The sequence below is a fragment of the Lutjanus erythropterus genome, chromosome 24 (genome assembly GCF_056507025.1).
Source record: "Lutjanus erythropterus isolate fLutEry1 chromosome 24, fLutEry1.hap2, whole genome shotgun sequence".
NCBI classification, from domain to species: domain Eukaryota; kingdom Metazoa; phylum Chordata; class Actinopteri; order Lutjaniformes; family Lutjanidae; genus Lutjanus; species Lutjanus erythropterus.
The window spans coordinates 16,212,501-16,232,092 of record NC_139340.1 but is presented as its reverse complement, the minus strand read 5'-3'; the positions used below and the strand labels follow the sequence as shown (position 1 = coordinate 16,232,092).

At 41.6% G+C, this 19,592-nt stretch overlaps 2 protein-coding genes and 1 non-coding gene across 3 annotated transcripts in view; 1 reads left to right on the top strand and 2 right to left on the bottom strand.

Moving 5' to 3' along the window:
- Positions 1-1,034: 1,034 nt before the first annotated feature.
- trnas-cga (transfer RNA serine (anticodon CGA)) lies at positions 1,035-1,116 on the bottom strand. The gene has a single exon. It is a non-coding gene; the product is annotated as a tRNA-Ser (tRNA).
- A 567-nt stretch (positions 1,117-1,683) lies between these two features.
- smim11 (small integral membrane protein 11) lies at positions 1,684-3,254 on the top strand. The gene is made up of 3 exons (XM_084713331.1): positions 1,684-1,839; positions 2,471-2,686; positions 2,828-3,254. Exons 1-2 carry the CDS (start codon positions 1,825-1,827, stop codon positions 2,657-2,659), a joined length of 204 nt encoding a protein of 67 aa, XP_084569457.1. The 5' UTR covers positions 1,684-1,824; the 3' UTR covers positions 2,660-2,686; positions 2,828-3,254.
- Positions 3,255-5,048: 1,794 nt separating this feature from the next.
- LOC146304867 (neoverrucotoxin subunit alpha-like) overlaps positions 5,049-19,592 on the bottom strand; it is a 38,192-nt gene continuing 23,648 nt past the window's right edge. The window contains exons 3-5 of the mRNA XM_084713243.1: positions 6,654-6,692; positions 5,714-5,748; positions 5,049-5,617 (exon numbers count right to left, since the gene is read on the bottom strand). Of these exons, the coding sequence (XP_084569369.1) occupies positions 5,049-5,617; positions 5,714-5,748; positions 6,654-6,692 (643 nt within the window). The remainder of the gene's footprint in view (positions 5,618-5,713; positions 5,749-6,653; positions 6,693-19,592) is intronic.

Sequence of the window (19,592 nt, the reverse complement as noted above, 5' to 3'; positions counted from 1 at the left end):
ACACACAGCTGGGCATGACCTCCAGTGTCACAGTGCGATTTGAGGCAGATCAGGAGAAACCAAAGTCTACTAAAAAAGCTGCAGTCACCTCACCTTCATGGCTACAGATGACCTTCACTGTGTAAATACATTCCTATAGTTTCATTTTAGGACATTTTCATAGGGTGGAAAACGACAGTCCACTTAACAAACTGACAATGAGCGCTGACATACTGTATTTATTCATTGTGTATTTATTTTTCTTAATGAATATTTGGAAAGCAGCATATTATAAAGAAGCTAACCCAGTTACTGCACAGTTTCATGTTTGATTTCAGTGTTTTCTTGAACCACATTCATTTTAAAGCACCAGCATTTAGTGAAGAGCTGCACTAATTCATCAGTTATTAATCAATTAAAGTAATTGCTAGTTATTTTGATAGTCAATTAATCTAACAACGACAGCAACAAATGTCCAGTCTTTCCTTTGTTTCCCAGATATTTAAATTTTTATACAACCCCAGCCTTTGGAAATATGGGACCTGTGATCATTTGAACTGTCATAAAGTAATGAAAAACATATTAAAGGAACCTAGTTTATCCTAAATACCTGAGCCATGCTGTTACATTGGTTTCATTATTAGACCAGAAACACTACACTCATGGGACCATTTACTAGAAGTGCTCATTTCCTGTAGAGATTTGATGCAAAGCAGTTCACTGTAACCTTGGCCCACATTTACACTGTCAGCCTAAAGTAACCCAGTTCATACTTTCTGCACAGACATTAGATATGTGATATGAACCTTACAGAACAAAACTAGAAGGAATTCTTTATGTCTCGGTCAGGTTTGGATTCAAATGTGATGTAATGATCATGGAGCTGGACAAGGATTGCAATAAAAATAAAGAATATGTGAAGTAACTTAAGTCTTTATTAAATGAGGGTGCAATATACTGCACTACATTTCTGAAAAACCAAATACGGGCATTTAGATGGTGAAATAAATAATATTTTCTTTGTACAATGTTGGACAGAGGGAAAAATGAGACATCGTCACGAACAGGATTCGAACCTGTGCGGGGAAACCCCATTGGATTTCGAGTCCAACGCCTTAACCTCTCGGCCACCGTGACTACGCATGTCTGTAATTGTGTAAGGCGTATATTTAAATAGGACAAGCCCAGAGCCGTAACTCTAACGTACAGTGACATTTCACCAGTTTTATTAATAAAAACTGTAAGAATCGTTTGCTATCTAAAATCCACAGTTGCCGTAACTAATGTGTGGTTATGTCTGTTGCGTTACAGTCAGGGCTACTTCAATTGATGATGCAGTGATGCATTCACGGTCCGTGGCATTAATCCCAATGGAATTATACAATTAAATAAAAGACATTTTAAAACTTTACATACATAAACAAAAAAAATACAAAAACAATACTAATACAACTATCAGCAAATCACATAGAAAGTCCCTATGGTAGCAGAGTCAATTAAATGACACAAAAACATTTTGTCTGGAACAAAACAGCAGATATTGTGATATTTTTTATATTTGCTGACGTGTATCAGCATATGCATCTTTAAAACAAGTTAGTGAAGATTTGCGTTTTTCTCCACTTACATAAATGAATATGAAATTACATTTAACTGTCTATCGTAAACTAAACAAGGAAAGTATGATTTTGCCGCAGGAGCCATGAATGCAGCACAGACTACGTCCAACGGAGACTCCATTCCCATTGGCCCGTTACTACAAGCCCCGCCTTCTTGAGAGCAACATTAATAACTGTGACTGTCAGGGACTGGTGAACTGAAAACTTCAACACTACAGACGCTAAAATGATCAACTGGAAGGTAAGTGAACTTTTAAATATTTGTTTTATAGACATACGCTTTATTCATAATTTGTTTATTCATAATCATAATTTATTCATAATCAGTTTAATAGCTGTTTGGTTCTCCTATAGAAACACTTAGGTTGTCAATTGTCACTAGCATAATGCTAACGTTACTACAAGGTTGTATGTCTCGCGTTATCTGTCAAAGCTGAGACAAGCTTTGCATTTAGGTAGCTATATTGCCGATTTCAAGAGTGTTCATAGGTAAATGCCATGAAACGTATTAAACAGTAACTTTCGGTCATTGTGTACTCAAATTTGAAAAATGTCAGATTTTTGAATGGATTTTGGTGAGACCTGTCACAATGCACATGGCTTGCAGCTGCTTCTCTATTTCACACACTGCCCCTCTCTGTGACCAAATTAACTCCCCACCTCCCGTTTAGACAGCTGAGACCTCTGGGTAATAAGTGGGGAGGGGGTTGGGGGGGCTTTCTTCCCCAGGATTCCTGACTATTCCAGACCTTTCTTTTCACTCCATTTATTTCCTATTAAGCAGTCATAAAAAGTCAACTTGGTCAAAAACAGTTATGACATTGATGCAGTTGTCAGGAGGCAGAAAATTACAAATTCTTGTCTGTCCTCAGGCTTTGGACAACGTCCCCATCCTGCTATACATCCTTGCCCTGAAGACGCTGCTCCTGTGTTTGGCGTTCGCCGGGGTGAAGATCTACCAGAGTAAGAAAGCTGAGGAGGCCCTGAAGAAGCAGCAGGCTGAGAAGAGGAAACTGGCCCAGCGGACACAGGAGCTCATCGACAACCTGAAGGAAGACTGAGCGGAGGAGAGAAGCTGCTGCACACAGGTTCTACATTTTGCATAGTTCATATTATTTATTCATTTAATTTTACACTGGTCATTTCTCCATGAATGCTCTGTCATATAGATATGAGGTAAATCAGCGTATTAGCGGATCCGTCTCATTGACTTCTTTTCTCTTCTGCAGGGAAACATGTTACTGACCTGAGCAACAAGCCACTTCCTCCAAAGATGAGCCACATGTCTGAAAAGCAGCAGCAGGAGGATTTTCCTGTGCTTCGAGGAATTGTCGGTGGTTCAAGTACCAGCACTGTTCACCATGTCAGTTTATTATACACTGTATCTTGTGCAACCAGGTTTTTATAAGATGAAACTACAGCAGGAACCCTGTGGAATCTTAAAGTGAGACCGAGATCGGGGACTGTTTGGTCTGTTGAGCAGTGGTGACCGTTCATGTCTGGGCTTCTCAGCTTCCCCGAACTTCTGGTTTGTTTATACTCATATCTGTAATTGAGCATTTCAGCTTTTGTCCAGACTCACTGGAAATAGTACAACCCTGATTCTAATAAAGTAGGGATGCTTTGTAAAGCATAAATAAAAAACTATTATCATGATTTTCTGATAGATTTTGATCTGTATTTAATCAAATACAGTACAAAGACAAGATATGTAACATTTAAACTGAAACTCATTCTGAAGCTGATGCCTGCAAGACGTTCTTAAAAAAAGTTGGGACAGGATTATCTTTTTATTTAACAGCATTCAGTCAGTGTTTGAGAAGTGAGGACACTAACTGTTGAAGTTTTTCTAAGTGAAATTCTTTCCCATTCTTGCTTGATATTTGACTTTAGGTGCTCAACAGTCCGTTGTATTGTATTGATTGTATTGATGTATTTTTTGCTTTATAACTCACCACACATTTTCAATTGGAGACACGTCTGGACTGCAGTTTTTCACAAAGAGGTGAACCTCTCTACAAGGTGATCCTTGCTTGTGGGTGACTGAGCCTTTCGAAGACACCCCTTGTCTTTCCCAATTTTGACATTTTGGCTTTTTGAGCGTTCCACTTCTTTCCCAGTCTTTTGTTGACCATTAAATATCTTGTCTTTGTACTGTTTTCAGCTGAATAAATTTCAAAATTAATACATCCTGCTTTTATTCATATTTTACACAGAGTCCTAACTTTGGGGTTGTAAGAAAATCAAAGCCTGGCTTGCTTGTACAACTACAGTAAGCTAAATTTTGAAATTGTTTTTGTCCACCTGTGACTTAAATACCACGAAGTGTTTTCACTCTCCAGTCTGTGATGGTCCTCCACAGAGCTATCTTCCAAGCAAAACTCTACCACTCTTTGTGCTCTATGTATTTATTTGTTGATGAATAAAATAATTTTTTTATCCTTTATACTTTTCCCTTCTGCACTGACAAGTCCTCACAGAGCTGTCTCCACTGTGGAAGCAGCAGCAGCGCCCCCTGCTGTCTGTAAACAGAAATTATGCTATAATGTCACATAATCTCCCCTCTTTACATGTATCACAGTAGAGCTGCCTTAAAATTCTGAGTTTTCTCTTTTTTCAATTAACAGTGTACACGTCAGGACGGCTTTAGGAAATGGTGATCAACATTTTACATCATCGACTGAACAACTAATTGATTAATTGAGATAATGATTGACAGATGCACCCCTCCGAAGACGCGTCAGCGGCAGCAGAAACTGTTAGACCATGAGCGGATAATTCGCTTCATAGAGACACGTGGAGGACCAGAGGACAAGGACAAGATGAACTAAAGTTTATTAAGAGGTCAGAGGCTCTACGGACACATAAACACAAAGAGTCTTCCTGTTTGAATTAAATTTCATGGTGGTAAAACTGTTTCTACATTTGATGGTATGGAAACATTAAGAATGTGGTTAAAACAAAAAGTTTATTTGTCAAAAAGCAACACATTCACCACATACTCACTGAAAACAACTGAACACACGTTAAAATCATATTCAAATGAAATTAATAAACATGATGAAGGCTCAGAGTTACAAAAATTATTTTAAAATATCAGCTTTATTTGTACATGACGTGCACCAGGGGGGGTTTTGCACAAAGAAGTAGAATATTTTTGGAACTCTAACTCAGTCAAAACAGCACAGGGCTTTACAGTAAGAGCAGAGCATTGATCAATAACAATGACAAATGTTAAGCTTTTTTCAGCACCTGTGATAAAATTCAAAGAATATAAGCGCAAAGAAATAGTGAATAATAAAGCAGAACATTGAGTGGGTTCATTGAGGTGTACATGTATGATGTCAGCACAGGGGACTGCTGTGATTGGTGGAACACTGTTTGCTCTGATTTACAGAAAAGTTGCAGAGTTTTGACAAAACTGCAAGGTCACACATTGGCTGAATTTGGCTACAGAGAACACAGAGTCACCGAGTCAAGAGCAAACCACTCCCCGAACCCAAGTCCAAATCCAGGATAAAGAGGTTCAGTGAACGTGGTGTTGAAGGTGTGGAGGTGGATCAGCGTGTCGTCGGAGACACTGTAGAAGGACAGAGAGCCAGCAGGACAGTCCACATACACTGCTACTCTGTGAGGGTCAGAGGAGTAGCAGGAGGGACCAGAGGAGGAGGAGGTGATGGCTGTTTCTCTGTTACTGTGCCAGACAAGGTAACCAGGAGAACTGCTGCTCAGACTCCAGGACTGATCGTTCCGTCCAAACTCACGTTCAGCACTGTCTCCTTTCCTTTTGACTCCTCTGTAACTCACTGCTATATCAACCCTTCCTGTCCACTCCACCTCCCAGTAACAGCGACCAGTCAGAGCGTTTTTACACAGGAGCTGAGGGGGGCGCACGTCAAATCTGTCTGGATGATCAGGATACGTTTGATTGCTACACATATTTGTCACCGTCCTGTTGTTGTTTGACAGTTCGATCTCTCTACTGATTGTGTTTGTGTCAAATGTGAGCTCACAGGAATCTGTTGGAGAGAAAAAAGACACAATGATGATGACACAGTTTGAAGGTTAGATGCGCGTCACTTTGTTTTCTTCAATCAAATTAAAAACACACTTACACTTCCTCAGCTCTCGTCTCAACAATAGGCCAGTCCTAAAAGGAGGGAGAAAAAAAACTTCACAAATTGTCTGCGATGAATCAGGTTTCTAAGCTTTTGTCAATATCAAAATAATCCACTTATAGTTGTCTGTACAACCAAACTAAACCTTGACCGTCTGCCCTGATAGTGAAAGCCAAAGCCCCAAGAATAAAGTGAAAAGCTTGGAGAAGCAAATGTGGACCGTCTGCCCCGGTGGCACAGGTGTTAAGGGGACGTCTTTGGACTCTGAGGTGGTGTGTTCGAATCTTCTTTTGGAAGCCAAAGTCCCAAGAATAAAGTGAAAAGCTTGGAGAACCTAACCTCGACCGCCTGCCCCGATGGCGCAGGTGTTAAGGGGAAGTCTTTGGACCCTGAGGTGGTGTGTTTGAATCTTCTTTTCAAAGCCAAAGTCCCAAGAATAAAGTGAAAAGCTTGGAGAACCCAACTTCAGCCATCCGCCCCGATGGCGCAGGTGTTAAGGGGACGTCTTTGGACTCTGAGGTGGTGTGTTGGAATCTTCTCGCCCTCGCTGACTTTTGAAAGCCAAAGTCCCAAGAATAATATAGTCTGCCATTAATCAGGTTTCTAAGCTTTTGTCAATATCAAAATAATCCACTTATAGTTGTCTGTACAACCAAACTAAACCAAACTAAACCAAACTAAACCTTGACCGTCTGCCCTGATAGCCAAAGCCAAAGTCCCAAGAATAAAGTGAAAAGCTTGGAGAAGCAAATTTGGACCGTCTGTCCCGGTGGCGCAGGTGTTAAGGGGACGTCTTTGGACTCTGAGGTGGTGTGTTGGAATCTTCTTGCCCTCGCTGACTTTTGAAAGCCAAAGTCCCAAGAATAATAATGTCTGCCATTAATCAGGTTTCTAAGCTTTTGTCACTTTGTTTTCTTCAATCAAATTAAAAACACACTTACACTTCCTCAGCTCTCGTCTCGACAATGGGCCAGCCCTAAAAGGAGGGAGAAACAAAAAAACTTCACAAGTTGTCTGCCATTAATCAGGTTTCTAAGCTTTTGTCAATATCAAAATAATCCACTTATAGTAACTAAACTAACTAACTAACTAACTAAACCAAACTAAACCTTGACCGCCTGCCCTGATAGCCAAAGCCAAAGTCCCAAGAATGAAGTGAAAAGCTTGGAGAAGCGAGTTTGAACCGTCTGCCCCGGTGGCGCAGGTGTTAAGGGGATGTCTTTGAAATCCGAGGTGGCGTGTTCGAATCCCCTGGCCCTCGCTGACTTTTAAAGTCCAACATTCAAAGTGAAGAGATAAAAGCGCCCGGAGAAGTGGTCCAAGTGTGCTGCGGACTTGGCGCAGTGGCGTGCAATGCGATCCCGGGTACAATACTTCAGCGGTTCGATTCCAACCAAGCCCAAATCCCAGCACGGTTGCGGTGGTGGGTAGTGGAGGGGGCCGTGTCCCCTCCCAGACTTTCGGAGCCATAAACGCAGGGGGTTATGATAAAGACAAGCATGAGCGGCTGGAATTTTACGGTGAAGTGAACCTTGGCTTGCATCACTTCCTTCGGTTGCGTAGCTTCGCATCCATGGCTTCCTTCGGTTGCGTAGCTTCGCTTGCGTAGCATCGGTAGCTTCGCTTCCTTCGGTCGCGTAGCTTCGCTTGCCTGGCTTCCTTCGGTCGCGTAGCTTCGCTTGCATGGCTTCCTTCGGTCGCGTAGCTTCGCTTGCATGGCTTCCTTCGGTCGCGTAGCGTTGCTTCCTTCGCATCCATGGCTTCCTTCGGTAGCTTGGCTTCCTTCGGTCACGTAGCTTCGCTTGCATCGCTTCCTTCGGTCGCTTCGCATCCATCGCTTCCTTCGGTCGCTTCGCATCCATCGCTTCCTTCGGTAGCTTCGCATCCATCGCTTCCTTCGCTTGCATCGCTTCCTTCCTTCGGTCGCATCGCTTCCTTCGGTAGCTTCGCATCCATCGCTTCCTTCGCTTGCATCGCTTCCTTCGGTCGCTTCGCATCCATCGCTTCCTTCGCTTGCATCGCTTCCTTCCTTCGGTCGCATCGCTTCCTTCGGTAGCTTCGCATCCATCGCTTCCTTCGCTTGCATCGCTTCCTTCGGTCGCTTCGCATCCGTCGCTTCCTTCAGTAGCTTCGCTTGCATGGCTTCCTTCGGTCGCTTCGCATCCATCGCTTCCTTCGCTTGCATCGCTTCCTTCCTTCGGTCGCATCGCTTCCTTCGGTAGCTTCGCATCCATCGCTTCCTTCGCTTGCATCGCTTCCTTCGGTCGCTTCGCATCCGTCGCTTCCTTCAGTAGCTTCGCTTGCATGGCTTCCTTCGGTCGCTTCGCATCCATCACTTCCTTCGCTTGCATCGCTTCCTTCCTTCGGTCGCATCGCTTCCTTCGGTAGCTTCGCATCCATCGCTTCCTTCGCTTGCATCGCTTCCTTCGGTCGCTTCGCATCCGTCGCTTCCTTCAGTAGCTTCGCTTGCATGGCTTCCTTCGGTCGCTTCGCATCCATCGCTTCCTTCGCTTGCATCGCTTCCTTCGGTCGCTTCGCATCCGTCGCTTCGCATCCATCGCTTCCTTCGGTCGCTTCGCATCCATCGCTTCCTTCGCTTGCATCGCTTCCTTCCTTCGGTCGCATCGCTTCCTTCGGTAGCTTCGCATCCATCGCTTCCTTCACTTGCATCGCTTCCTTCGGTCGCTTCGCATCCATCGCTTCCTTCGGTCGCTTCGCATCCATCGCTTCCTTCGGTCGCTTCGCATCCATCGCTTCCTTTGGTAGCTTCGCTTGCATCGCTTCCTTCGCATCCATGGCTTCCTTCGCATCCATGGCTTCCTTCGGTTGCATCGCTTCCTTCGGTTGCATCGCTTCCTTCGGTTGCATCGCTTCCTTCGCTGGCTTTGCTTGATCTTGCCAATTACACACTTCCTTCTTACTTACTTACTTACACTCTTTAAAACAGTTGGAAAGGTACTTACTTACCTAATTACTTACTTACTTACTTTACATAATTAAGGAATTGCCGCCGCCGCCGCCTACCTATACTCTTCCTTCTTTCTTACTTAACTACACTATTTCTTTGGTACTTACTTTCTTCCTTCTTTCTTACTTAACTACACTATTTCTTTCATACTTACTTTCTTACTTAATTACACTATTTCTTTCATACTTACTTTCTTACTTAATTACACTCTTTAAAACAGTTGAAAAGCTACTTACTTAATTAAAGAAAGTTGAAGAACAAAAGGAATCTAAAGTATATGGCGGCGGCGTGCGATTCTTTAATTATGTAAGCAAAGCGATGGATGCGAAGCGACCGAAGGAAGCGATGCGACCGAAGGAAGCCATGGATGCGATGGATGCGAAGCGACCGAAGGAAGCGATGCGACCGAAGGAAGCCATGGATGCGAAGCGACCGAAGGAAGCGATGCGACCGAAGGAAGCGATGGATGCGAAGCGACCGAAGGAAGCGATGCGACCGAAGGAAGCCATGGATGCGAAGCGACCGAAGGAAGCGATGCGACCGAAGGAAGCGATGCGACCGAAGGAAGCCATGGATGCGATGGATGCGAAGCGACCGAAGGAAGCGATGCGACCGAAGGAAGCCATGGATGCGAAGCGACCGAAGGAAGCGATGCGACCGAAGGAAGCGATGGATGCGAAGCGACCGAAGGAAGCGATGCGACCGAAGGAAGCCATGGATGCGAAGCGACCGAAGGAAGCGATGCGACCGAAGGAAGCGATGCGACCGAAGGAAGCCATGGATGCGGAGCTACGCAACCGAAGGAAGCGATGCGACCGAAGTGAAGCGAAGCTACCCCAACCGAAGGAAGCGATGGATGCGGAGCTACGCAACCGAAGGAAGCGATGGATGCGAAGGAAGCGATGGATGCGGAGCTACGCAACCGAAGGAAGCGAAGGAAGCGAAGCTACCCAACCGAAGGAAGCCATGGATGCGGAGCTACGCAACCGAAGGAAGCGATGGATGCGAAGGAAGCGATGGATGCGGAGCTACCCAACCGAAGGAAGCGAAGCTACCCAACCGAAGGAAGCGATGGAAGCGGAGCTACGCAACCGAAGGAAGCGATGGATGCGAAGGAAGCGAAGCTACCGAAGGAAGGAAGCGATGCAAGCGAAGGAAGCGATGGATGCGAAGCTACCGATGCGACCGAAGGAAGCGACGGATGCGAAGCGACCGAAGGAAGCGACGGATGCGGAGCTACCCGACCGAAGGAAGCGAAGCTCCCGATGCTACGCAAGCGAAGCTACGCAACCGAAGGAAGCGAAGCTCCCGAAGCTACGCAACCGAAGGAAGCCATGGATGCGGAGCTACCCGACCGAAGGAAGCGAAGCTCCCGATGCTACGCAAGCGAAGCTACGCAACCGAAGGAAGCCATGGATGCGGAGCTACGCGACCGAAGGAAGTGATGCAAGCCAAGGTTCACTTCACCGTAAAATTCCAGCCGCTCATGCTTGTCTGTATCATAACCCCCTGCGTTTATGGCTCCGAAAGTCTGGGAGGGGACACGGCCCCCTCCACTACCCACCACCGCATCCGTGCTGGGATTTGGGCTTGGTTGGAATCGAACCGCTGAAGTATTGTACCCGGGATCGCATTGCACGCCACTGCGCCAAGTCCGCAGCACACTTGGACCACTTCTCCGGGCGCTTTTATCTCTTCACTTTGAATGTTGGACTTTAAAAGTCAGCGAGGGCCAGGGGATTCGAACACGCCACCTCAGAGTCCAAAGACATCCCCTTAACACCTGCGCCACCGGGGCAGACGGTCCACATTTGCTTCTCCAAGCTTTTCACTTTATTCTTGGGACTTTGGCTTTGGCTATCAGGGCAGACGGTCAAGGTTTAGTTTGGTTTAGTTAGTTAGTTAGTTTAGTTACTATAAGTGGATTATTTTGATATTGACAAAAGCTTAGAAACCTGATTAATGGCAGACAACTTGTGAAGTTTTTTTGTTTCTCCCTCCTTTTAGGGCTGGCCCATTGTCGAGACGAGAGCTGAGGAAGTGTAAGTGTGTTTTTAATTTGATTGAAGAAAACAAAGTGACAAAAGCTTAGAAACCTGATTAATGGCAGACATTATTATTCTTGGGACTTTGGCTTTCAAAAGTCAGCGAGGGCAAGAAGATTCCAACACACCACCTCAGAGTCCAAAGGCGTCCCCTTAACACCTGCGCTATCGGAGCAGATGGTTCAAGTTGGCTTCTCCAAGCTTTTCACTTTATTCTTGGGACTTTGGCTATCAGGGCAGACGGTCAAGGTTTAGTTTGGTTTAGTTTGGTTGTACAGACAACTATAAGTGGATTATTTTGATATTGACAAAAGCTTAGAAACCTGATTAATGGCAGACTATATTATTCTTGGGACTTTGGCTTTCAAAAGTCAGCGAGGGCGAGAAGATTCCAACACACCACCTCAGAGTCCAAAGACGTCCCCTTAACACCTGCGCCATCGGGGCGGATGGCTGAAGTTGGGTTCTCCAAGCTTTTCACTTTATTCTTGGGACTTTGGCTTTGAAAAGAAGATTCAAACACACCACCTCAGAGTCCAAAGACGTCCCCTTAACACCTGCGCCATCGGGGCAGGCGGTAGAGGTTAGGTTCTCCAAGCTTTTCACTTTATTCTTGGGACTTTGGCTTCCAAAAGAAGATTCGAACACACCACCTCAGAGTCCAAAGACGTCCCCTTTACGCCTGCGCCATCGGGGCAGACGGTCGAGGCTTGGTTCTCCTCGGCCTTTGGCTTTCAAAAGTCACCAAGCATGCTAAGGTTCAACCACACAACCTTTAAGTCCCAAAAACAGCCTCTTACAGCCTGAGCTGTTGCATCAGACGCTCCGGTATTGGTTCTCCGAGGTTTTTGCTTTTTTTCTTTACACCCTGGTCTTTAAAAGTCACTGAGCCCAATGAGGATTGAAGCCAGAAGCTGAAAACTTCAGAGTAGTCCTCTTACACCATGAGCTACTGGGCCAGAGATGTGAACTGTGATTCTTGGAGATTTTATTGTTTTACTTGGAAGCCAGATCCCCAGCTCTGCCACCCTGAGCTGAAGACTTAGACACTTGTTTAACATGTTTCTTAGTGCTTTTCACACTTCCCTTTGGGTGTAAGCTTTCAAAGAGTTTCGACTTTTTTCTTTAGACACCAGCCAGAAATTTCATTGAGTCTGATAAGTGACTTTTTTCTTGGGGGTCTGACCTTCAAAAGTCACTGAGCTTCATAAGGATCAAAGTCACAAGCTCAGGCTCTCAAACCATCCCCTTAAAGGCCAAGCTATTCCTTCAGACGGGCAAAAAGTGAGTTGAATTGTTCTTGTTCCTAGTTGTATTTGTTGGTCACAACACTGAAGAGAAAATGTTGAAAATCTTATGATGGTTGAGTTGGGAATTGACCCTGCCACCTCAGGTATCAGTTATGAGCAGCTTATCATGTTTTTGAAATATTAGACTATGTGGTGTTCAGAGGTGTGGTCGCAAATTTGCGTTGTCTTCATTGTGAAAAACAAAGACAAATGTAGTAAAAGTTTCCAATGGTTTTCATTTGAACACAACACTCAAAGAAAAAGTGCTATATAGTGCTATGTAAAAGTGATCCATCAACATCATCATGTCATATGAACAATAAAGCTACATGAAGTTGGTTGATCACAGGGACTGTTTTCTATTTTCTACTTGGAAACAGTTTTGGAGTCTGGACAGACACAATTAGATGAAATGATTGACAAGTGACAATGAAAAATGTCAGTGCTGTACAAGACAACAATCCGGCAACTACAGCCTTACGTTAAAGATTTTCTTTTGAAATCTGAATATACTATTGTGTTTGTCTTCATACTGACCACCTGATAGTTGTGGTGTTAAATCATGTTTTATTAGTGTCCTTCAGTGGTCACATAACGGAACTACAGTTTTCTAATTTTTAAATAAAACCTGGGGGAAAAAAAGTAGAAATGCATATTAAATACATAGAAAAATATAAATATATGAAATGATGCATGACTTTGAGTGAGCTGCATGTGCTGCTCATAAAGGTCTGTCTACAGTTCACAGCACAATATTCTAGACTTAGTCACAAATGAATTTAATAACCTGTTGTCCTTTTTCTTCTTCTCTTCCCAGATGAGTGCAGAGTTTGAAAGACAAAACTGAGGACCATGAGTTTCTTCATTTCATCCACGTCTTCACACTGTACTTTGTTTCAGAGCTTTTCTTTCTACATAGGATCATGTAAGACGCTCTTGAAACTCTCACATGATGGGATCAGGGAGCCTTTTAAGTTTGGACACAGGTGAGAACACTAACAATGGAGAGACTAAAGCCATCAGAAATCATGAATGAAAGATGCTTCACAAGTTGTCTGCCATTAATCAGGTTTCTAAGCTTTTGTCAAAATAATCCACTTATAGTTGTCTGTACAGGGAGCTGCTAATAGCCTGAAACTTTTGGACCCCAAGTCTGAGAAAGAAACTTTTTCCTCAGATGTTGTTGGTGCAGAAGAGTCTATCAGGGTTCCTACACAGTATGGAACACTGTGGGATTTGATTTAAGGACCTTCAGGGTCTGAAAAACTACAGACATAAGAAAAGAGTAGGAGTGTAAATCACCAGACCCAACCACCCAAACTTTTTATGACTTCATGTTGACAGAGCAAACAGAAAGTAAAAAAATACAGATAAAATAAAAACATGCATATCAATGTATACCTGAACATAATAATATACGCACATAGATACAGGCGTACACCTGCACAGAAAACTGAAGTATTTTTCTTTGTTGGGTGCACCATGTCCTTTCATTTTATGCTGTTACACTTTATTTTGAAGGCTATCAATTTACAACAGCAAGACTGAAAGGGTCTCAGAAAAAGGCTTGGATTATCTGTGATTCATTGGTTCATCTAGTTAGATAGATCTCTACTTTCAAGTCTTTGTCTTACTGTTGAATCCTGGTGCAACAGGAAAGAGTGAAAAGCTCTAATAAAGACATGTGATGTATCTCTGATTCATTGGCTTAGGAAGTTAGATCACTGCTTTCAAGTTCTGAGGAACCAGGAAGTAATGAATCTAAAATTCAATTTAAATTAAACTTGAAAGCCCTAATTACCACATTTATGTTTTTTAAAATAAATAAAAATAAGCGTGATAAAACGATTGTCGAAAATCATACAATTTTCTCCACTTCCTTAATAAACTTTTCATATTTTGATGCGACTGTCAACCTGCTGGCAGAGACGGAAGAGGGGGACTCTTATTTTGAAGGCGGCGCAGTGAAAACTATTTTTATAAATATGTATATTGATTTATTGGTTGTATGTCAGTTCTACGGTTATGATTTAATCATTTCTGTCATTCTCAAGTTCAGTCAAAAGTTCCCTGGCACCCTGGCACCCAGACACCCCCTCCCTCCCCGGGGGGGTCGTGTTGCTCAGGGGGGCGCAGCGTCGCTTGGTGTCGGCGAAGTGATCAGAGGAAACATCCGAAAATGTTGAAAATTCACCGGATAAAACCTGTTTAATGAAGACGTGTGGAGTACGAGAGGGGAAATGAGATCAAAAGGACGGAAACAACAACAAAAACGGATGTTTTGAGGTAAGTCGGAAGCTGAAACACAAACATAAACACAAACAGTGTCGCTGCTAGGTGGCTAACAGCTAAGCTAACAAGACCTGTGTGTACATTCAGTTTGAGGCGGATAAACAAACCGCACAGCGGCCATTCCACCCGAATAAATGAAGGAAAGTTAACATTAAAAATGAAGGGAGGCTTGTGAGATTATTGTGTGAAGTCACATGTCGTTTTATATCGCTTTTGTCAAGTTTTTCTTGTGTTATTGTCACAGTAAATCAACGCCACCTGTGTATGAGTACTGAGCGGAAGCGAAGAGTGATGTGGAGAGGGACCTGGCTGCAGACCTGAAATCTCCACGGTTGACAGGAAACACGCGACCTCCACAGCGGAAAATGTTTGTTTTTGTTTTTTTCCCGTGTGAAAGCCGCATTCTGCGTAATCACTATCTAATTGTCAAAAGTGACACATTAAAAAAAAGCACATGGATTAAAACAAATATAGACAAAGTTTATTCATGAAATATTTTAAGTCTATTGACTCTAAAGGCTTCATAAATGCTGTAATTTTTACATAAACTGTATTTATGTAACATTGCAACACACACATCACAAATCACTGTGAGGTAGATCATAGAGAGATGAATACACAGGTGCAGTTTAAAATACTGTGTGAGGCATTTAGCCTTTTAAAATAGGTAATGGAGAAATGATGTGGATATTGGCTTTTTTAAAATAAAATTATTGTGCAAATTGCAAATTTTAAGAACCAAACCGTGAAAACACATAATGAGAAAAAACAACAAGAAGAGCAATTTCCGCTGTGAAGGTCATCTTTCCTAAATGCACTGTGAGAAAAATACAACAATGTATTAATATATGTATGTGTGTATGGATGTATGTAAAGGAAGTCAAGCTTTAAAGGGTCATAAAAACGTATTGAATTCTGCCCATTCAAAATCAATGATGAAATGATTTTCCTTCTTCATATTATTACTATCATTATTTTTTATAATCTCACATGTGACTTTGTAAATGTAAATCTATCTATTTTGTATTTTTTTACTTCTCGTTTTTTAAGCACACATTTTTCAGATAGATTACTTCACATTAAAAATATGACTTTTAGATTTTTCCTATGAAAAATTAGATAAAATATATATAAATAAAACAGACTTGGCTAATAAGGTCTATTCTGAAAGATAAAAAAAAACTGGAATGCATTGGAATGAAAGATAATTGATGAGTACAGATATCCAGTTTTTCTTGTATATATATACTGAGGTTGGTTTCAATGTGTACAACTCTGAATTGTGCTGACTTCATTTATTTTCTCTTTGATTGTAGATGCTTCCAGGTGGATCGCTCTGCTCTTCACACTGTCTGTGGGAAACTATGGACCAGTCTTCAGGTTAGTCCACTTTCTACTCTTCATTCTCATTATACATACAAGTGGAAAAACAGCGGTACAACGGCCCCCACTTCTGACAAGCACACTTGCTCAGCAGCCTGAAAGCTCAGCAATGTACTGCTGTGAACAGAGTCAGCAATCAAATGGATTTTCAAATCTTCAAAATGTATGTGTGTGTATGTGTGTATGTATGTATGCATGTGTGTATGTATGAATGTATGTGTGTATCTATGTGTGTACGTGTTTATATATGTATGTATATGTGTGTATGTATGTATGTCTGTGTGTATGTATGTATGTATGTATGTATATGTGTATGTGTGTGTATGTATGAATGTATGTATGTGTGTGTCTGTATGCATGTATGTGTGTTTTTGTATGTATGTGTGTATGAATGTATGTATGTGTTTATGTATGTATGTGTGTAAGTGTGTGTATATATGTATGTGTATATATGTGTGTATGTGTCTATGTATGTGTGTCTGTCTGTCTGTATATGTGTGTGTTGTATTTATGTATTTGTCTGTGTGTATGTATTTGTGTATGAATGTATGTGTGTCTCTGTGTATGTGTGTGTATGTATGTATGTATGTGTGTATGATTGTATGTATGTGTATGATTGTATGTATGTCTATATGTATGTGTGTGTATGTATGTAAGTCTGTATGTGTGTATGTGTGTATATATGCTTGTGTATATGTATGTATGTAGTTGTCTGTGTGTATGTATGTGTGTATGAATGTATGTATGTGTGTATGTCTGTATATATGTGTGTGTGTGTGTATGCATGCATGTATGTATGTATGTATGTATGTGTGTATGTATCTGTGTATGCTTGTGTGTATGTGTGTGCGTATATATGTATGTGTAAGTGTGTGTATATATGTATGTGTGTATGTATGTATATATGTATGTGTGTGTGTGTATATATGTATGTGTATATATGTGTGTATGTATGTATGTATGTGTGTGTGTATGTATGCTTTTGTCTGTGTGTATGTATTTGTGTATGAATGTATGTGTTTGTATGCTTGTGTGTATGTATGTTTGTATGTATGTGTGTATGTGTGTATTACTGTATGTATGTGTGTGTATGTAGGTATGTATACGTGTATGTGTGTTTTTGTATGTATGTATGCATGTTTGTGTATGTATGTATGTGTGTGCGTATGTATGTATGTGTATGTGTGTATGAATGTATGTGTATGTGTGTATGTATGTGTGTAAGTGTGTGTATATATGTATGTGTATATATGTATGTATGTATGTATGTGTGTCTGTCTGTCTGTATGTATGTCTGTGTGTGTGTTTGTGTGTATGTATGTATTTGTATGTGTCTATTTATTTGTGTATGAATGTGTGTGTGTCTGTCTGTATGTATGTGTATTTGTGTATGAATGTATGTGTTTGTATGCTTGTTTGTGTGTATGTATGTATGCATGCATGTGTGTATATGTGTATGTATGTATGTATGTATGTATGTATGTATGTATGCATGTATGTATGCATGTATGTAGGTATGTATGTGTATGTATGTATGTGTGTGTATGTGTATTTGTGTATGTATATATGTATGTATGTATTTGTGTATGTATGCTTGTGTGTATGTATCTATGTGTGTATTACTGTATGTATATGTGTGTAATTATGTATGTATGCGTGTATGTGTGTTTTTGTATGTATGTGTGTCTGTATGTCTGTATATATCTATGTCTTTGTGTATGTATGTGTGTATGTATGTATGTATGTAAGTATGTATGTATGTGTATATGTATGCTTGTGTATATGTATGTATGTATTTGTGTGTGTATGTATGTGTGTATGTATGTGTGTCTGCATGTATGTATGTGTGTATGCATGTGTTTGTGTTTTTATTTATGTGTGTATGTATGTATGTATGTATGTGTGTGTATGTATGTATGTCTGTCTGTGTGTGTATGTGTGTATGAATGTATGTATGTATGTATGTATGTGTGTCTGTCTGTCTGTCTGTATGTGTGTGTGTGTGTGTGTGTGTGTGTGTGTGCATTTGTATATATGTTTGTATTTGTGTATGAATGTATTTGTTTGTATGCTTGTGTGTATGTATGTAATTGTCTATGTGTGTATGTATTTGTGTATGTATCTATGTATGTATGTGTATGTGTGCATTACTGTATGTATGTGTGTGTATTTATGTATGTATTCATGTATGTGTGTTTTTGTATGTATGTATGTATGTATGTATGTCTGTATGTATGTATGTATCTAAATATGGTTGTGTGTATGTATGTATGTATGTCTGTGTGTATGTATTTGTGTATGCATGTATGTGTGTCTGTGTGTATGTATGTATGAATGTATGTATGTGTGTATGTATGTATATATGTGTGTATCTATGTATTTGTGTTAATTTATGTGTGTATGTATCTATGTATGCTTGCATGTGTGTGTATGTATGTATGTATGCACGTATGTACATATGTAAGTATGTATGTATGTGTGTATGAATGTATGTTTGTCTGTGTGTATGTGTGTGTATATACGTGTGTATGTATGTATGTTTGTGTGTGTGTATGTATGTATGTGTGTATGTATATCAAAGTCAAGGATATTTATTGTCATTTTCACTCTGCATTTACATACAGGAGAACGAAATTTCGTTTCTCAGTCAGTGACTGCAGTGCAATAGACACATTCAATAAAATAGTAAACATCATAATAAAATACAAGCATCATTATAAACGAATAAATAAGAATAAAATCAGATAAAAACAGTCCATTCTCTCAAAGTGCATTCAGTCTCTTAACTTGACAGATGAGTAGCTGTCAAGGGTGAGTGTGGGTTTGTATGTGGGGATGGGGGACAGTCCGTTAATAAGTCTTACAGCCTGGGCAAAGAAGCTATTCAGTTTCCTGCTAGTCTTGCAGGTGATGCTGCTGTATCTACTCCCTGATGGCAAAAGGGAGAAGATGTGGTGGGAGGGGTGGAGCGGGTCCATGAGGATGGAGGTGGCTCTACTGATGCAGCGCTGCTGGTATAGCTCCATCAGGCAGGTGAGTGGGGCACCAATGATTTTGCCTGTTTTCCTGAGTCTGCGGAGGGAGTGGAGCCGCTGCTGAGCTTTTTTGAGGACTGCTGAGGTGTTAGTGGTTGAAGTGAGGTCATCATCGATGTGAACCCCCAGATACTTGACACTGCTGACCTTCTTCACAGCAGTACCATCAGTGAATAGTGGTTCGTGATCCTGTTTGCCAGCCCTCCTGAAATCAATGACAACCTCACTGATCTTGTCCACATTGAGGAAGAGATTGTGGGAGCTACACCATGAATTCAGCTGTTTCACTTCCTCCCTGTATGCAGACTCGCTGTTGTCCTTAATGAGGCCCACCACCGTCGTGTCATCTGCGAACTTCAGGATGTAGTTGCTGCAGAATCTGGCAGCGCAGTCAGAGGTGAGCAGGCTGAAGAGCAAAGGAGTCAGGACGCAGCCCTGCGGAGAGCCTGTCCTCACTGTGATGGTCTTTGATGTTGGTTGCCCACCCTGACTGTCTGCTGTTGCTGAGTCAAAAAGTTGTTAACCCAGTTGCAGATGCCGTTGTCAACTTTTAGCAGCTACAGCTTTTCCACCAGCTGCTGTGGGATGATGGTGTTGAAGACACTGCTGAAGTCTAAGATGTATGTATGTATGTATGTATGTATGTATGTATTTATGTATAGATGTATGTATGTGTGTATGTGTGTATGTATGTATGTATGTATGTTTGTATGTATGTATGTTTGTTTGTATGTATGTGTGCATGTATGTATGTATGTATGTATGTATGTATGTATGTATGTATGTATGTATGCATGTGTGTATGTATTTATAAAAAAATGTGTACGTATGTATGTATGTGTGTATATATGTATGTATGTATGT